At 47.0% G+C, this 13922-nt stretch overlaps 1 protein-coding gene across 1 annotated transcript in view; it reads left to right on the top strand.

The window, feature by feature from the left end:
* The window catches only part of LOC137525372 (NXPE family member 2-like), a 70588-nt gene that overhangs the window by 35894 nt on the left and 20772 nt on the right, over nt 1-13922 (top strand). The window contains exon 4 of the mRNA XM_068246434.1: nt 11600-11661. Coding sequence (XP_068102535.1) covers nt 11600-11661 — 62 coding nt within the window. The remainder of the gene's footprint in view (nt 1-11599; nt 11662-13922) is intronic.

The following is a 13922-nucleotide window of genomic DNA, read 5'->3' on the forward strand; positions in this document are numbered from 1 at the left end:
TGATGCCTGTTGGAAAAAGTGTTCTGCAGTGAAGGTGTTGAATTGACCCACAGATGTCCTTATCACGCAGGGAATGTAGATGGATAAGTGGGCTGGGAACCCTGGCTCCCAACGGATTGAATGAAGCATATAATTTGAAATATTGCATTTTGTGGGGAAATCTGCTGCCAATCTGATTGCATTTTGTGGGGTAATATACTGTCAATCTGAATGCATTTTGTGGGGGAATCTGCTGCCAATCTGATTGCATTTTGTGGGGAAATCTGCTGCCAATCTGATTGCATTTTGTGGGGAAATATGCTGCCAATATGATTGCATTTTGTGGGGAAATATACTGCCAATGTGATTGCATTTTGTGGGGAAATCTGCTGCCAATCTGATTGCATTTTGTGGGGAAATCTGCTGCCAATCTGATTGCATTTTGTGGGGAAATCTGCTGCCAATCTGATTGCATTTTGTGGGGAAATCTTCTGCCAATCTGATTGCAATTTGTGGGGAAATCTGCTGCCAATCTGATTGCATTTTGTGGGGAAATATGCTGCCAATATGATTGCATTTTGTGGGGAAATATACTGCCAATCTGATTGCATTTTGTGGGGAAATCTGCTGCCAATCTGATTGCATTTTGTGGGGAAATCTGCTGTCAATCTGATTGCATTTTGTGGGGAAATCTGCTGCCAATCTGATTGCATTTTGTGGGGAAATCTGCTGACAATCTGATTGCATTTTGTGGGGAAACATGCTGCCAATCTGATAGCATTTTGTGGGGAAATATGCTGCCAATCTGATTGCATTTTGTGGGGAAATCTGCTGCCCATCTGATTGCATTTTGTGGGGAAATCTACTGCCAATCTGATTGCATTTTGTGGGGAAATCTGCTGACAATCTGATTGCATTTTGTGGGGAAACATGCTGCCAATCTGATAGCATTTTGTGGGGAAACATGCTGCCAATCTGATTGCATTTTGTGGGGAAAGCTGCTGCCAATCTGATTGCATTTTGCGGGGAAATCTGCTGCCAATCTGATTGCATTTTGCGGGGAAATCTGCTGCCAATCTGATTGCATTTTGTGGGGAAATCTGCTGCCAATCTGATTGCATTTTGTGGGGAAATCTACTGCCAATCTGATTGCATTTTGTGGGGAAAGCTGCTGCCAATCTGATTGCATTTTGCGGGGAAATCTGCTGCCAATCTGATTGCATTTTGTGGGGAAATCTGCTGCCAATCTGATTGCATTTTGTGGGGAAATCTGCTGCCAATCTGATTGCATTTTGTTGGGAAATCTGCTGCCAATCTGATTGCATTTTGTGGGGAAATATGCTGCCAATATGATTGTATTTTGTGGGGAAATATACTGCCAATCTGATTGCATTTTGTGGGGAAATCTGCTGCCAATCTGATTGCATTTTGTGGGGAAATCTGCTGCCAATCTGATTGAATTTTGTGGGGAAATCTGCTGCCCATCTGATTGCATTTTGTGGGGAAATCTACTGCCAATCTGATTGCATTTTTTGGGGGAATTCTGCTGCCAATCTGATTGCATTTTGTGGGGAAATCTGCTGCCAATCTGATTGCATTTTGTGGGGAAATCTGCTGCCAATCTGATTGCATTTTTTAGGGAAATATACTGCCAATCTGATTGCATTTTGTGGGGCAAAATACGCTGCCAATCTGATTGCATTTTGTGGGGAAATCTGCTGCCAATATGATTGCATTTTGTGGGGAAATCTGCTGCCAATCTGATTGCATTTTTTGTGGAAATATACTGCCAATCTAATTGCATTTTGTGGCGAAATCTGCTGCCAATCTGATTGCATTTTTTGTGGAAATATACTGCCAATCTGATTGCATTTTGTAGTGAAATATGCTGCCAATCTGATTGCATTTTGCGGGGAAATCTGCTGCCAATCTGATTGCATTTTGTGGGGAAATCTGCTGCCAATCTGATTGCATTTTGTGGGGAAATCTGCTGCCAATCTGATTGCATTTTGTGGGGAAATCTGCTGCCAATCTGATTGCATTTTGTGGGGAAATATGCTGCCAATATGATTGTATTTTGTGGGGAAATATACTGCCAATCTGATTGCATTTTGTGGGGAAATCTGCTGTCCATCTGATTGCATTTTGTGGGGAAATCTACTGCCAATCTGATTGCATTTTTTGGGGGAATTCTGCTGCCAATCTGATTGCATTTTGCAGGGAAATCTGCTGCCAATCTGATTGCATTTTGTGGGGAAATCTGCTTCCAATCTGATTGCATTTTTTAGGGAAATATACTGCCAATCTGATTGCATTTTGTGGGGCAAAATACGCTGCCAATCTGATTGCATTTTGTGGGGAAATCTGCTGCCAATATGATCGCATTTTGTGGGGAAATCTGCTGATACATTTTTTTTCATCAGAGGGGGGGGGGGGGGGGGAGGTCGACCCGCCACCATGTGGTCTGGAAAAAAAATGGCCCTCCATGCCTGCAAAGTTGGACAGCACTGGACTACTTAATATTAATAATATATAATATTTTGTGGCATTTGACTACTTGATGAATTATCGTGATGTATGTAACTGCTTGATTATTTTATCTACAATGTATCTGGTCGGATCCACTGCTACTTATTGTGTGAATTGTTTTGTTATTTTGTGCATTTTTAAGTCTGACCATGACCTATCATGACCACACCCATGTTCCAGTGCGTGGTGATACCTATTTATTTTTGCTGCAGAGCACTGCGCGCGCTGCATGTGGACATCTCCCTGTTGGGGACTGTCCTCCCTGTTGTTGGTAGACACGTCTGTCAATGCCAGCATACGGTGTCAGATTTGAGATGATGCCTGTTGGAAAAAGTGTTCTGCAGTGAAGGTGTTGAGTTGACCCACAGATGTCCTTATCACGCAGGGAATGTAGATGGATAAGTGGGCTGGGAACCCTGGCTCCCAACGGATTGAATGAAGCATATAATTTGAAATATTTTCTATGAGGAATTTCCTGTCTTACTGATTAGCCTGTCTCTTTAAGTATTGTGCCCGCCGCTGGAGGGGTGTGTTTTATGTAAATCTATACACTTTAAATAAGATGTTGCACTTTGATTCTGTTAGCACTTGCTAAAGACTTTCCGGTTGAAATATTGTGCTTTTTACTGTGGTACTTATAACAAACTGGCCAGTAGGCCTTAAATCCAGGTGGAGACCCAGCCTTTTCTCTGTTTGCTCCATGCTCTGTACACACGCTGCCGCTCCATGCTGTGTACACACGCTGCTGCTCCATGCTCTGTACACACGCTGCTGCTCCATGCTCTGTACACACGCTGCCGCTCCATGCTCTGTACACACACTGCCGCTCTATACTCTGTACACACGCTTCTGCTCCATGCTCTGTACACTCGCTGCCGCTCCATGCTCTGTACACACACTGCCGCTCTATACTCTGTACACACGCTGCTGCTCCATGCTCTGTACACACATTGCTGCTCCATGCTCTGTACACACGCTTCTGCTCCATGCTCTGTACAAACGCTGCCGCTCTATACTCTGTACACACGCTTCTGCTCCATGCTCTGTACACTCGCTGCTGCTCCATGCTCTGTAGACACGCTGCTGCTCCATGCTCTGTACACTCGCTGCTGCTCCATGCTCTGTACACTCGCTGCTGCTCCATGCTCTGTACACACGCTGCTGCTCCATGCTCTGTAGACACGCTGCTGCTCCATGCTCTGTACACTCGCTGCTGCTCCATGCTCTGTACACTCGCTGCTGCTCCATGCTCTGTACACACACTGCTGCTCCATGCTCTGTAGACACGCTGCTGCTCCATGCTCTGTACACACGGTGCTGCTCCATGCTCTGTACACACACTGCTGCTCCATGCTCTGTACACGCGCTGCCGCTCCATGCTCTGTACAAACGCTGCCGCTCTATACTCTGTACACACGCTGCCGCTCCATGCTCTGTACACACGCTGCCGATCCATGCTCTGTATACGCGCTGCTGCTCCATGCCCTGTACACACACTGCTGCTCCATGCTCTGTACACATATAGCTGCTCCATGCCCTGTACACACACTGCTTCTCCATGCTCTGTACACATGCTGCCGCTCTATACTCTGTACAAACGCTTTTGCTCCATGCTCTGTACACGCGCTGCTGCTTCATGCTCTGTACACACAGCTGCTCCATGCTCTGTACACTCGCTGCTGCTCCATGCTCTGTACACTCGCTGCTGCTCCATGCTCTGTACACTCGCTGCTGCTCCATGCTCTGTACACACGCTGCCGCTCTATACTCTGTACACACGCTGCTGCTCCATGCTCTGTACACACGCTGCCGCTCCATGCTCTGTACACACGCTGCTGCCCCATGCTCTGTACACACACTGCTGCTCCATGCTCTGTACACACACTGCTGCTCCATGCTCTGTACACACGCTGCCGCTCCATGCTCTGTACACACGCTGCTGCCCCATGCTCTGTAAACACGCTGCTGCTCCATGCTCTGTAAACACGCTGCTGCTCCATGCTCTGTACACACGCTGCTGCTCCATGCTCTGTACAAACGGTGCTGCTCCATGCTCTGTACACACGCTGCTGCTCCATGCGCTTTAAACATGCTGCTGCTCCATGCTCTGTAAACACGCTGCTGCTCCATGCTCTGTAAACACGCTGCTGCTCCATGCTCTGTACACACGCTGCTGCTCCATGCTCTGTACACACACTGCTGCTCCATGCTCTGTACACACACTGCTGCTCCATGCTCTGTACACACACTGCTGCTCCATGCTCTGTACACACACTGCTGCTCCATGCTCTGTACACACGCTGCCGCTCTATACTCTGTACACACGCTGCCGCTCCATGCTCTGTACACACGCTGCTGCTCCATGCTCTGTACACACACAGCTGCTCCATGTTCTGTACACACGCTGATGCTCCATGCTCTGTACACACGCTGCTGCTCCATGCTCTGTACACACGCTGCTGCTCCATGCTCTGTACACACGCTGCTGCTCCATGCTCTGTACACACGCTGCTGCTCCATGCTCTGTACACACGCTGCCGCTCTATACTCTGTACACACGCTTCTGCTCCATGCTCTGTACACAAGCTGCCGATCCATGCTCTGTACACACGCTGCTGCTCCATGCTCTGTACACACGCTGCTGCTCCATGCTCTGTACACACACTGCTGCTCCATGCTCTGTACACACCCTGCTGCTCCATGCTCTGTACACACCCTGCTGCTCCATGCTCTGTACACACGCTGCCCCTCCATACTCTGTACATACGCTTCTGCTTCATGCTCTGTACACACACTGCTGCTCCATGCTCTGTACACACGCTGCTGCTCCATGCTCTGTACACACGCTGCTGCTCCATGCTCTGTACATACGCTTCTGCTCCATGCTCTGTACACATGCTGCTGCTTCATGCTCTGTTCACACACTGCTGCTCCATGCTCTGTACACACACTGCTGCTCCATGCTCTGTACACACACTGCTGCTCCATGCTCTGTACACACACTGCTGCTCCATGCTCTGTACACATGCTGCCGCTCTATACTCTGTACACACGCTGCTGCTCCATGCTCTGTACACACGCTGCCGCTCTATACTCTGTACACACGCTGCTGCTCCATGCTCTGTACACACACTGCTGATCCATGCTCTGTACACACGCTGCTGCTCCATGCTCTGTACACACGCTGCTGCTCCATGCTCTGTACACACGCTGCTGCTCCATGCTCTGTACACACACTGCTGCTCCATGCTCTGTACACATGCTGCCGCTCTATACTCTGTACACACGCTGATGCTCCATGCTCTGTACACACGCTGCTGCTCCATGCTCTGTACACACACTGCTGCTCCATGCTCTGTACACACACTGCTGCTCCATGCTCTGTACACACGCTGCTGCTCCATGCTCTGTACACGTGCTGCTGCTTCATGCTCTGTACACACACAGCTGCTCCATGCTCTGTACACACGCTGCCGCTCCATGCTCTCTACACACGCTGCTGCTCCATGCTCTGTACACGCTGCTGCTCCATGCTCTGTACACACACTGCTGCTCCATGCTCTGTACACACATTGCTGCTCCATGCTCTGTACGCACGCTGCTGCTACATGCTCTGTACACACATTGCTGCTCCATGCTCTGTACGCATGCTGCTGCTCCATGCTCTGCACATATGCTGTCACTCCATGCTCTGTACACACGCTGCTGCTCCATGCTCTGCACACACGCTGCTGCTCCATGCTCTGTACACACACAGCTGCTTCATGCTCTGTATGCGCTGCTGCTCCATGCTCCGTACACACGCTGCTGCTCCATGCTCCGTACACACACTGCTGCTCCTTGCTGTGTACACACACTGCTGCTCCATGCTCTGTACACACACTGCTGCTCCTCGCTGTGTACACACGCTGCTGCTCCATGCCCTGTACACACGCTGCTGCTCCATGCTCTGTACACATGCTGCTGCTCCATGCTCTGTACACACACTGCTGCTCCATGCTCTGTACACACACTGCTGCTCCTTGCTGTGTACACACACTGCTGCTCCATGCTCTGTACACACACTGCTGCTCCATGCTCTGTACACACACTGCTGCTCCTTGCTGTGTACGCACGCTGCTGCTCCTTGCTGTGTACGCAGGGCCAGCCCGCTCATGAGGCGGGGTGAAACACTTGCCTCAGGCGGCAAACTTCCGGGGGGGCCGGCTGCCGAGCCGGAGGGGTAGCGGGCAGGTCGGGGGTATTGGGCCTAGTGGTGGGGAGGGGGGTCGGACATCGCCGCCCACTGTATTGTAAGTGGACGGCGATGCAGGAAGTGACGTCAGTGGAGTGCTCGCTGGAACGCGGATAAGGTGAGTCCTCCCCGCCCGTGCCTCTTACGATCTGGCAGCGGCTTCCTAATTACAGGCTGGAGGGGAGCGCAGATCGGGGGACCCAGGCGAGGGAGGGGTCCGACCCCCTCCCCACCGCTAGGCCCAATACCCCCGACCTGCCCGCTACCCCTCCGGCTCGGCGGCCGCTCCCTCCTAAATTTGCCTCAGGCGGCAAAAAGTCTAGGGCCGGCCCTGTGTGTACGCACGCTGCTGCTCCTTGCTGTGTACGCACGCTGCTGCTCCTTGCTGTGTACGCATGCTGCTGCTCCTTGCTGTGTACGCACACTGCTGCTCCATGCTCTGTACACACACTGCTGCTCCTTGCTGTGTACACACACTGCTGCTCCATGCTCTGTACACACACTGCTGCTCCTTGCTGTGTACGCACGCTGCTGCTCCTTGCTGTGTACGCACGCTGCTGCTCCATGCTCTGTACACACTCTGTTGCTACATCCAAAGTCAACTGTCTGTAGCAGGGAAGAAAGGGGGCAGTGCAGTGAGCTGCAGGATACCTGCAGATATTCAGGTGTCTCCACTTGTACCTGTCCCCAAACACTGCACCGGCCCTGGTCTGAGGGGGGATTCTGGGCAGCTGTAATCCCCCCTGCATTTGCGTATGCACACCTTGTCAAAATTATTTTTTAAACCACAAGCAGGCAAGATAATACTCAAAACAAAATTTGATAGTACTTTTTCACCAACTTTTGGGTACTTTTTCAATTGTGAAATGCGGAAAAGTTATTTTAAAGAGAAGATGAAAATTATCTCTTAGGAGATAATAAAGGAGAACAAGTTAATTGCATATGGGTCCATATGCAATTAACTTTTTGGAGTGAGTTATCTGAGAGGAGATCATTTTAAGATTCTCTTTAAAATAATTTTTCCGCATTTTACAATTGAAAAAGTACTTCGAAAAAGTTTGCGAACCGGCGAACGTGCAAACCACAATAGACTTCAAAGGGCAGGCGAACTTGCAAAACTTCAAACACTAGTTCTGGCCACAAAAGTGATGGAAAAGATGTTTCAAAGGGTCTAACACCTGGAGGGGGGCATGGCGGAGTGGGATACACGCCAAAAGTCCCGGGGAACATTACGGATTTGACGCACAGCAGTGTTATAATCCCTAAAGGGCAGAAATCACTTTGCATTCCTAAATTGGAAGCCTAAAGTGCTTGAAAACATCTTGCGTGTGTATACATGGATCAGGGAGTGTATTTAGTGTACTGCTTCACACTGACAGACTAAACTCACTGTGTAACGCACCGTAAACAGCTGTTTGTGTAGTGATGGCCGTGCTGGACTATTGCGCATGATGGCCAGAGTGCAGGTCGTGGCAGTTTTCAAGCCCATATGATCGGGCTGAGGTAGCTCAATGACAGAACAACAGTGACTGAGTGTCCAGCTGATCGAATTTGGTCTGTCCACAATGAAGCAACAACCTTATTATCTTCTTGGGTCAGGTGTGCCCCCCAATACACTCATATAGCCGGCGGTCATTGCTTCATTGTGATACGCACGCCCCTTCACCGCAGCAAGGTAATGATCACGAAGGGCAATTGACACATGTACATGCCTTTTGTTTTGTTGTGCAGCCGCAGTGCAGCTAGAAAAATTAGGCAGGCATGTACACGCACCCGAAAAATTATTATAGTGGCCACTGCTAGCGGCGGCCTTAAAAAATTCAGGAATCTGAATGGAGTCCTGGACCCTGTTGGTGGTGGTGGAGAAGGCAGTCATGCGGCCTGCAGGCAGAGATGCTGTGTGGGGACCGACTTAGTCTTGGGGCAGGCAGTCACACGGCGTGCAGGCAGAGATGCTGTGTGTGGGGACTGACTTAGTCTTAGGACAGGCCTGACTGTGCCTTGCAGACCAGGCATCCGTGGTCAGATGGACCCTTGACCCAACGCTGTGTGCCAGAGATGACATCACTTGCCTTTCAACATCACGGTACAGTTTGGGTATCGCCTTTTTTGAGAAATAATTGTGGCCTGGTATCTTTCACTGTGGTGTGTGGCTTTGCTTTTGTGTACTGCTTTTCCTCAGGTGATCATCCCATCCCATTGCAGTTTGTGCTGTTTAATCATGTGCCTTCGTAAGGTAGTTGTCCCTACGCGGCTCTTGGTCTTTCCACGGCTCAGTTTTTCGGTGGCAGAGAGTACAGATGGCACTCTCATCTGAGGTAGACACACAAAAAAAATTTCCACACCGCTTAGCCCTGGGAAGAGGGCACTTTGGTGATGGCTGCCGATGGAGTGTTATGTGGGGTGCCAGAATCAGAGCAGGAGGAGGAAGATATGTCCCGCTTCCATGTGGAAGCTGAGGAAGATGAGGTGTTCTGTGTTAGTCAACTACGTCCTGACAATATTGGGGGTTGATGGCACGTGCCTTTTTTTGAACACTGTACTTTGGTCGAGGGCCGCATGAAATCACGACAGCAGGACTTGAACAGACCTGCTGGTTGGCCTGCCTCTGGTCCTGCCTCTGCCTGTTGTTTTGTCCATATTAGGGGGGATGAAGTGAAAGGTATGCACTGACTTGACTAATACAATGTGTAGTCACACAGATGCAGTAATGTGTATGCAGTGACTGCTATACAAAACAGCGTGCGGTCACACAGGTGCAGTGACTGGTATATAAAACAGCGTGCGGTCACACAGATGCAGTGAAATGTATGCAGTGACTACTATATAAAACAGCGTGCGGTCACACAGGTGCAGTTAAAAGTATGCAGTGACTGGTATTATAATACAATTTGCAGCAGTCACACTAGGCACTGAAAGTGCTGGGCCTGGCACAGTATAGCAATTAGCAAGAACCAGCTGCGACAGACAGGGCTGTATATGCAGTGTCAGTGGGCCACACACACACACAACAAAAAAAACACATCACAAGAACATTAGCTCTCAAAAGAGCTGTTTTGGGTTGCTTTTCAGCAACAAATATCAGCAAGGAGCACGCTAACAGACCTCCTAACTATCGCTTTCCCTATCTCTCCAATGTTTCTCCCTTTTCCCACTAATACAGCAGCACACAGAGTGAGAACATTGCCAACGCTGCTGCCTTATATAAGGGGGGGCTCCATCCAGGAGGGAGTGCAGCCTGATTGGCTGCCATGTGTCTGCTGACTGTGATGTAGAGGGTCAACGTTTAGCCCAATGATGTAGTATAGGGGTGGGTCAAACCGGCATAAAGTCGAACCGGAACCCGAACCCACGTTATTCGCACATATAAGTTTGCGTGTGAACCGTTCGGGACAACTCTATTTATGACAAGGTGTGAAAAGTTATTTTAAACAGTAGATGAAAAATGATCTCCTAGTAGAAAATGTAAGAGGAAAAGTGAATTGAATAAGGCCACTTATGCTCAGGCCCATATGCAATTCACTTTTTTTTCCTGAGTTATCTCTCAGGAGATAATTTTCATGTTTTCTTTAAAATAACTTTTAAGCATTTTACAATTAAAAAAGTACTTTAAAGTTAGTGAAAAAGTACTATCAAATTTATTTTGAGTATTTTCTCGCTTGCTGGTGGTTTAAATGGTTATGGAGAAAACTCCTCCAAACATACATTTTGTACACGTTGAATGAGGCCAGCACTGCACAGACTCCCTAATGCTGCAGTATGGGCTGCTGACTGGGGTCTTAGTGGCTGCAGATCTCAAGTGCTTTGAGACCTAGAGAAGAAAAAAATTGCTAGTCAATAGTTGACATTTATAGCAAACCTTCAACTTTAAAAAATAACAAAGTTGAAAGAATTCACAGCGCATCACGATTTCCATATTTTGTTATGTTACAGTTTTGTTCCAAAATGGATTCAATTCACTTTTTCCCTCAGAATTCTACACACAACACCCCATAATGACAACATGAACAAAGTTTACTTGAAGTTTTGGCAAATTTATAAAAAAACAAAACAAAAAAAACAATAACGTAGGCATCATATGAACATAAGTTTTCACAGCCTTTACCATGAAGCTCAAAATTGAGCTCAGGTGCATTCTGTTTCCCCTGATCATCCTTTAGATGTTTCTGCAGATGAATTGGAGTCTACCTGTGGTAAATTCAGTTGATTGGACATGATTTGGAAAGGCGCACACCTGTCTATATAAGGTCCTGCAGTTCATGTCAGAGCATAAACCAAGCAGCCTGTGACATGTCTGTGCAAGTTTTATCTGTAATTAGGGTAAGTATAGTGTACTGGTTAAGGGCTCTGCCTTTGAGATGGGAGACCAGGGTTCAAATCCTGGCTAGGTCAAGTACCTATTCAGTAAGGAGTTCAAGGCAAGACTCCCTAACACTGCAGGGTGGCCTCTTGAGCACGTCCCAGTGGCTGCAGCTCTTGAGCGCTTTGAGTCCGACAGGAGAAAAGCGCTATACAAATGTTCGGATTATTATTATTATTATTAAGTACTATGGTCTGCATCAGGGGCGTCGCTAGCCCCAAAGATCAGTGGCACGTGCCCCGGATCTATTCTGGAGCGCCCCTGATGTCCCCCAGGCCAAGTCAACTAAGTGCATGGCCACACCCATTTTCCAAATGTTATTATTGATAAATGATAAATTATCTCCTAGGAGAAAACTTAGGAGAAAAGTGAATTAGATCGGGCCCTTCATCTTTTGTTTTGAATATGTTTTAAAATATATATATATATATATATATCACCATTGCTAATTTATTGAAGAATTCTGATTTCTTATGTCTTTCTGATCATTCCTGAAGGTCAAATATTTACATTGAAATTCCTCAAACATATGACACTATATCAATCAACACTTGTGGCAGTAAGTCATTTCTTCTTCTTTTTTATTAAATTTTTTTTTTTACTTTGTTTAGTAGAAAGTTTTTTTTCTTTTTACTATAATGTAAAACTTGTCATAAATTAAAATCACTGTCAAGATTTTTTCTTTTTTTTTTTTTTCAATTTTTTGTTCGATTTAATGAAACCGATCCAATGTTTCAGTTGATTGAATGTTCTGAGGAAGTTTCTTGAGGTACCACACGCGTCTGTTTGAGATTGACGTAATTTCGTTAAAGATTGCATATGGCAAAAAGTTGAATGGATTGAAAAGCATTTCACTTAATATTTAATATATTTGAATATAATTATCTATTTTAATATGGATCTATCAATATCTCCTGCCATCATCATTTGCTTAGCATTACATTCACCACTGATACCACATTGCTACTTATGGGGACATGTAACATCTCTGTACATCTATCAGTATCTCCTGCCATCATCATTCTCTGTTTAGCATTACAATCACCACTGATACCACATTGCTACTTATAGGGACATGTAACATCTTTGTACATCTATCAGTATCTCCTGCCATCATCATTCTCTGTTTAGCATAACAATTACCACTGATCACCACATTGCTACTTACAGGGGGATGTAACATCTCTGTACATCTATCAGTATACTGCCATCATCATTCTCTGTTTAGCATTACAATTACTACTGATCACCACATTGCTACTTACAGGAGATGTAACATCTCTGTACATCTATCAGTATCTCCTGCCATCATCATTCTCTGTTTAGCATTACAGTTACCACTGATCACCACATTGCTGCTTACAGGGGGATGTAACATCTCTGTACATCTATCAGTATCTCCTGCCATCATCATTCTCTGTTTAGCATTACAATCACCACTGATACCACATTGCTACTTATAGGGACATGTAACATCCCTATACATCTATCAGTATCTCCTGCCATCATCATTCTCTGTTTAGCATTACAATTACTACTGATCCCCACATTGCTACTTACAGGGGATGTAACATCTCTGTACATCTATCAGTATCTCCTGCTATCATCATTCTCTGTTTAGCATTACAGTTACCACTGATCACCACATTGCTACTTATAGGGACATGTAACATCTCTGTACATCTATCAGTATCTCCTGCCATCATCATTCTCTGTTTAGCATTACAATCACCACTGATACCACATTGCTGCTTACACTGGCATGTAACATCTCTGTACATCTATCAGTATCTCCTGCCATCATCATTCTCTGTTTAGCATTACACTCACCACTGATCACCACATTGCTGCTTACAGGGGGATGTAACATCTCTGTACATCTATCAGTATCTCCTGCCATCATCATTCTCTGTTTAGCATTACACTCACCACTGATCACCACATTGCTGCTTACAGGGGGATGTAACATCTCTGTGCATCTATCAGTATCTCCTGCCATCATCATTCTCTGTTTAGCATTACAATCACCACTGATACCACATTGCTATTTACAGGAGAATGTAACATCTATGTACATCTATCAGTATCTCCTGCCATCATCATTCTCTATTAAGAAGTAACTGTAGGGCATAAAATACTAAATTAATTATCTACTGCAGACTATTAAATTGATAAAAAGGATGCTAACCAGGCAAATCAAAAGTATGAAACCAATCTTACTTTTTCCAAATGAGCTTTTCTCTTCCCGTGCCCCCAGGCTCTAACAAGGTACGCAGAGGCAAAAGAGAAGTGACATGTATGCTGGATCAGCCTGATTGGCTGAAGCCTCTGTCACTCACCTCTCTTCTCTCTCATTGGCCGCCTGGTCTCCCCTTATCTGTGTGGTCGCTGCGGTAGCTAGGGGCAGGGAAGGGGGGCCAGAGGCTTTCTCCTGTCACTGGCCTGGGCCCCCCTCCTCCAGTGTAATTTCCCCCTGTCTGCGTTCATTTGCAGCATTTACCGCTGCCGCATTCCCCCTCTTCGCCGTGCTGCACATTGGGGAAGGATAAATGCGGTGCACACAGACTCACCTAATATTGGTTCCAGGCGATGCAGTTCCTTTCTACTCTCTCTGCACTACCGCCGGCAGTAGCGCAGAGAATAGATGGGAACGGCAGCGCTTGGATCCAATATTAGGTGAGTCTGTGCCAGCTGCATTTATTCCTCCCCACTGTGCACAGAATCAGTGCGGGGAGAAGGGGGGCGCAGGGGGGGGGGGGGGGGGGGGAGGAATCTAGTCGGAGAACACAAGATGGCCCCTGCCATCCACAGCACTCTCCA

Source organism: Hyperolius riggenbachi, chromosome 7 (genome assembly GCF_040937935.1).
Source record: "Hyperolius riggenbachi isolate aHypRig1 chromosome 7, aHypRig1.pri, whole genome shotgun sequence".
Taxonomy (NCBI): domain Eukaryota; kingdom Metazoa; phylum Chordata; class Amphibia; order Anura; family Hyperoliidae; genus Hyperolius; species Hyperolius riggenbachi.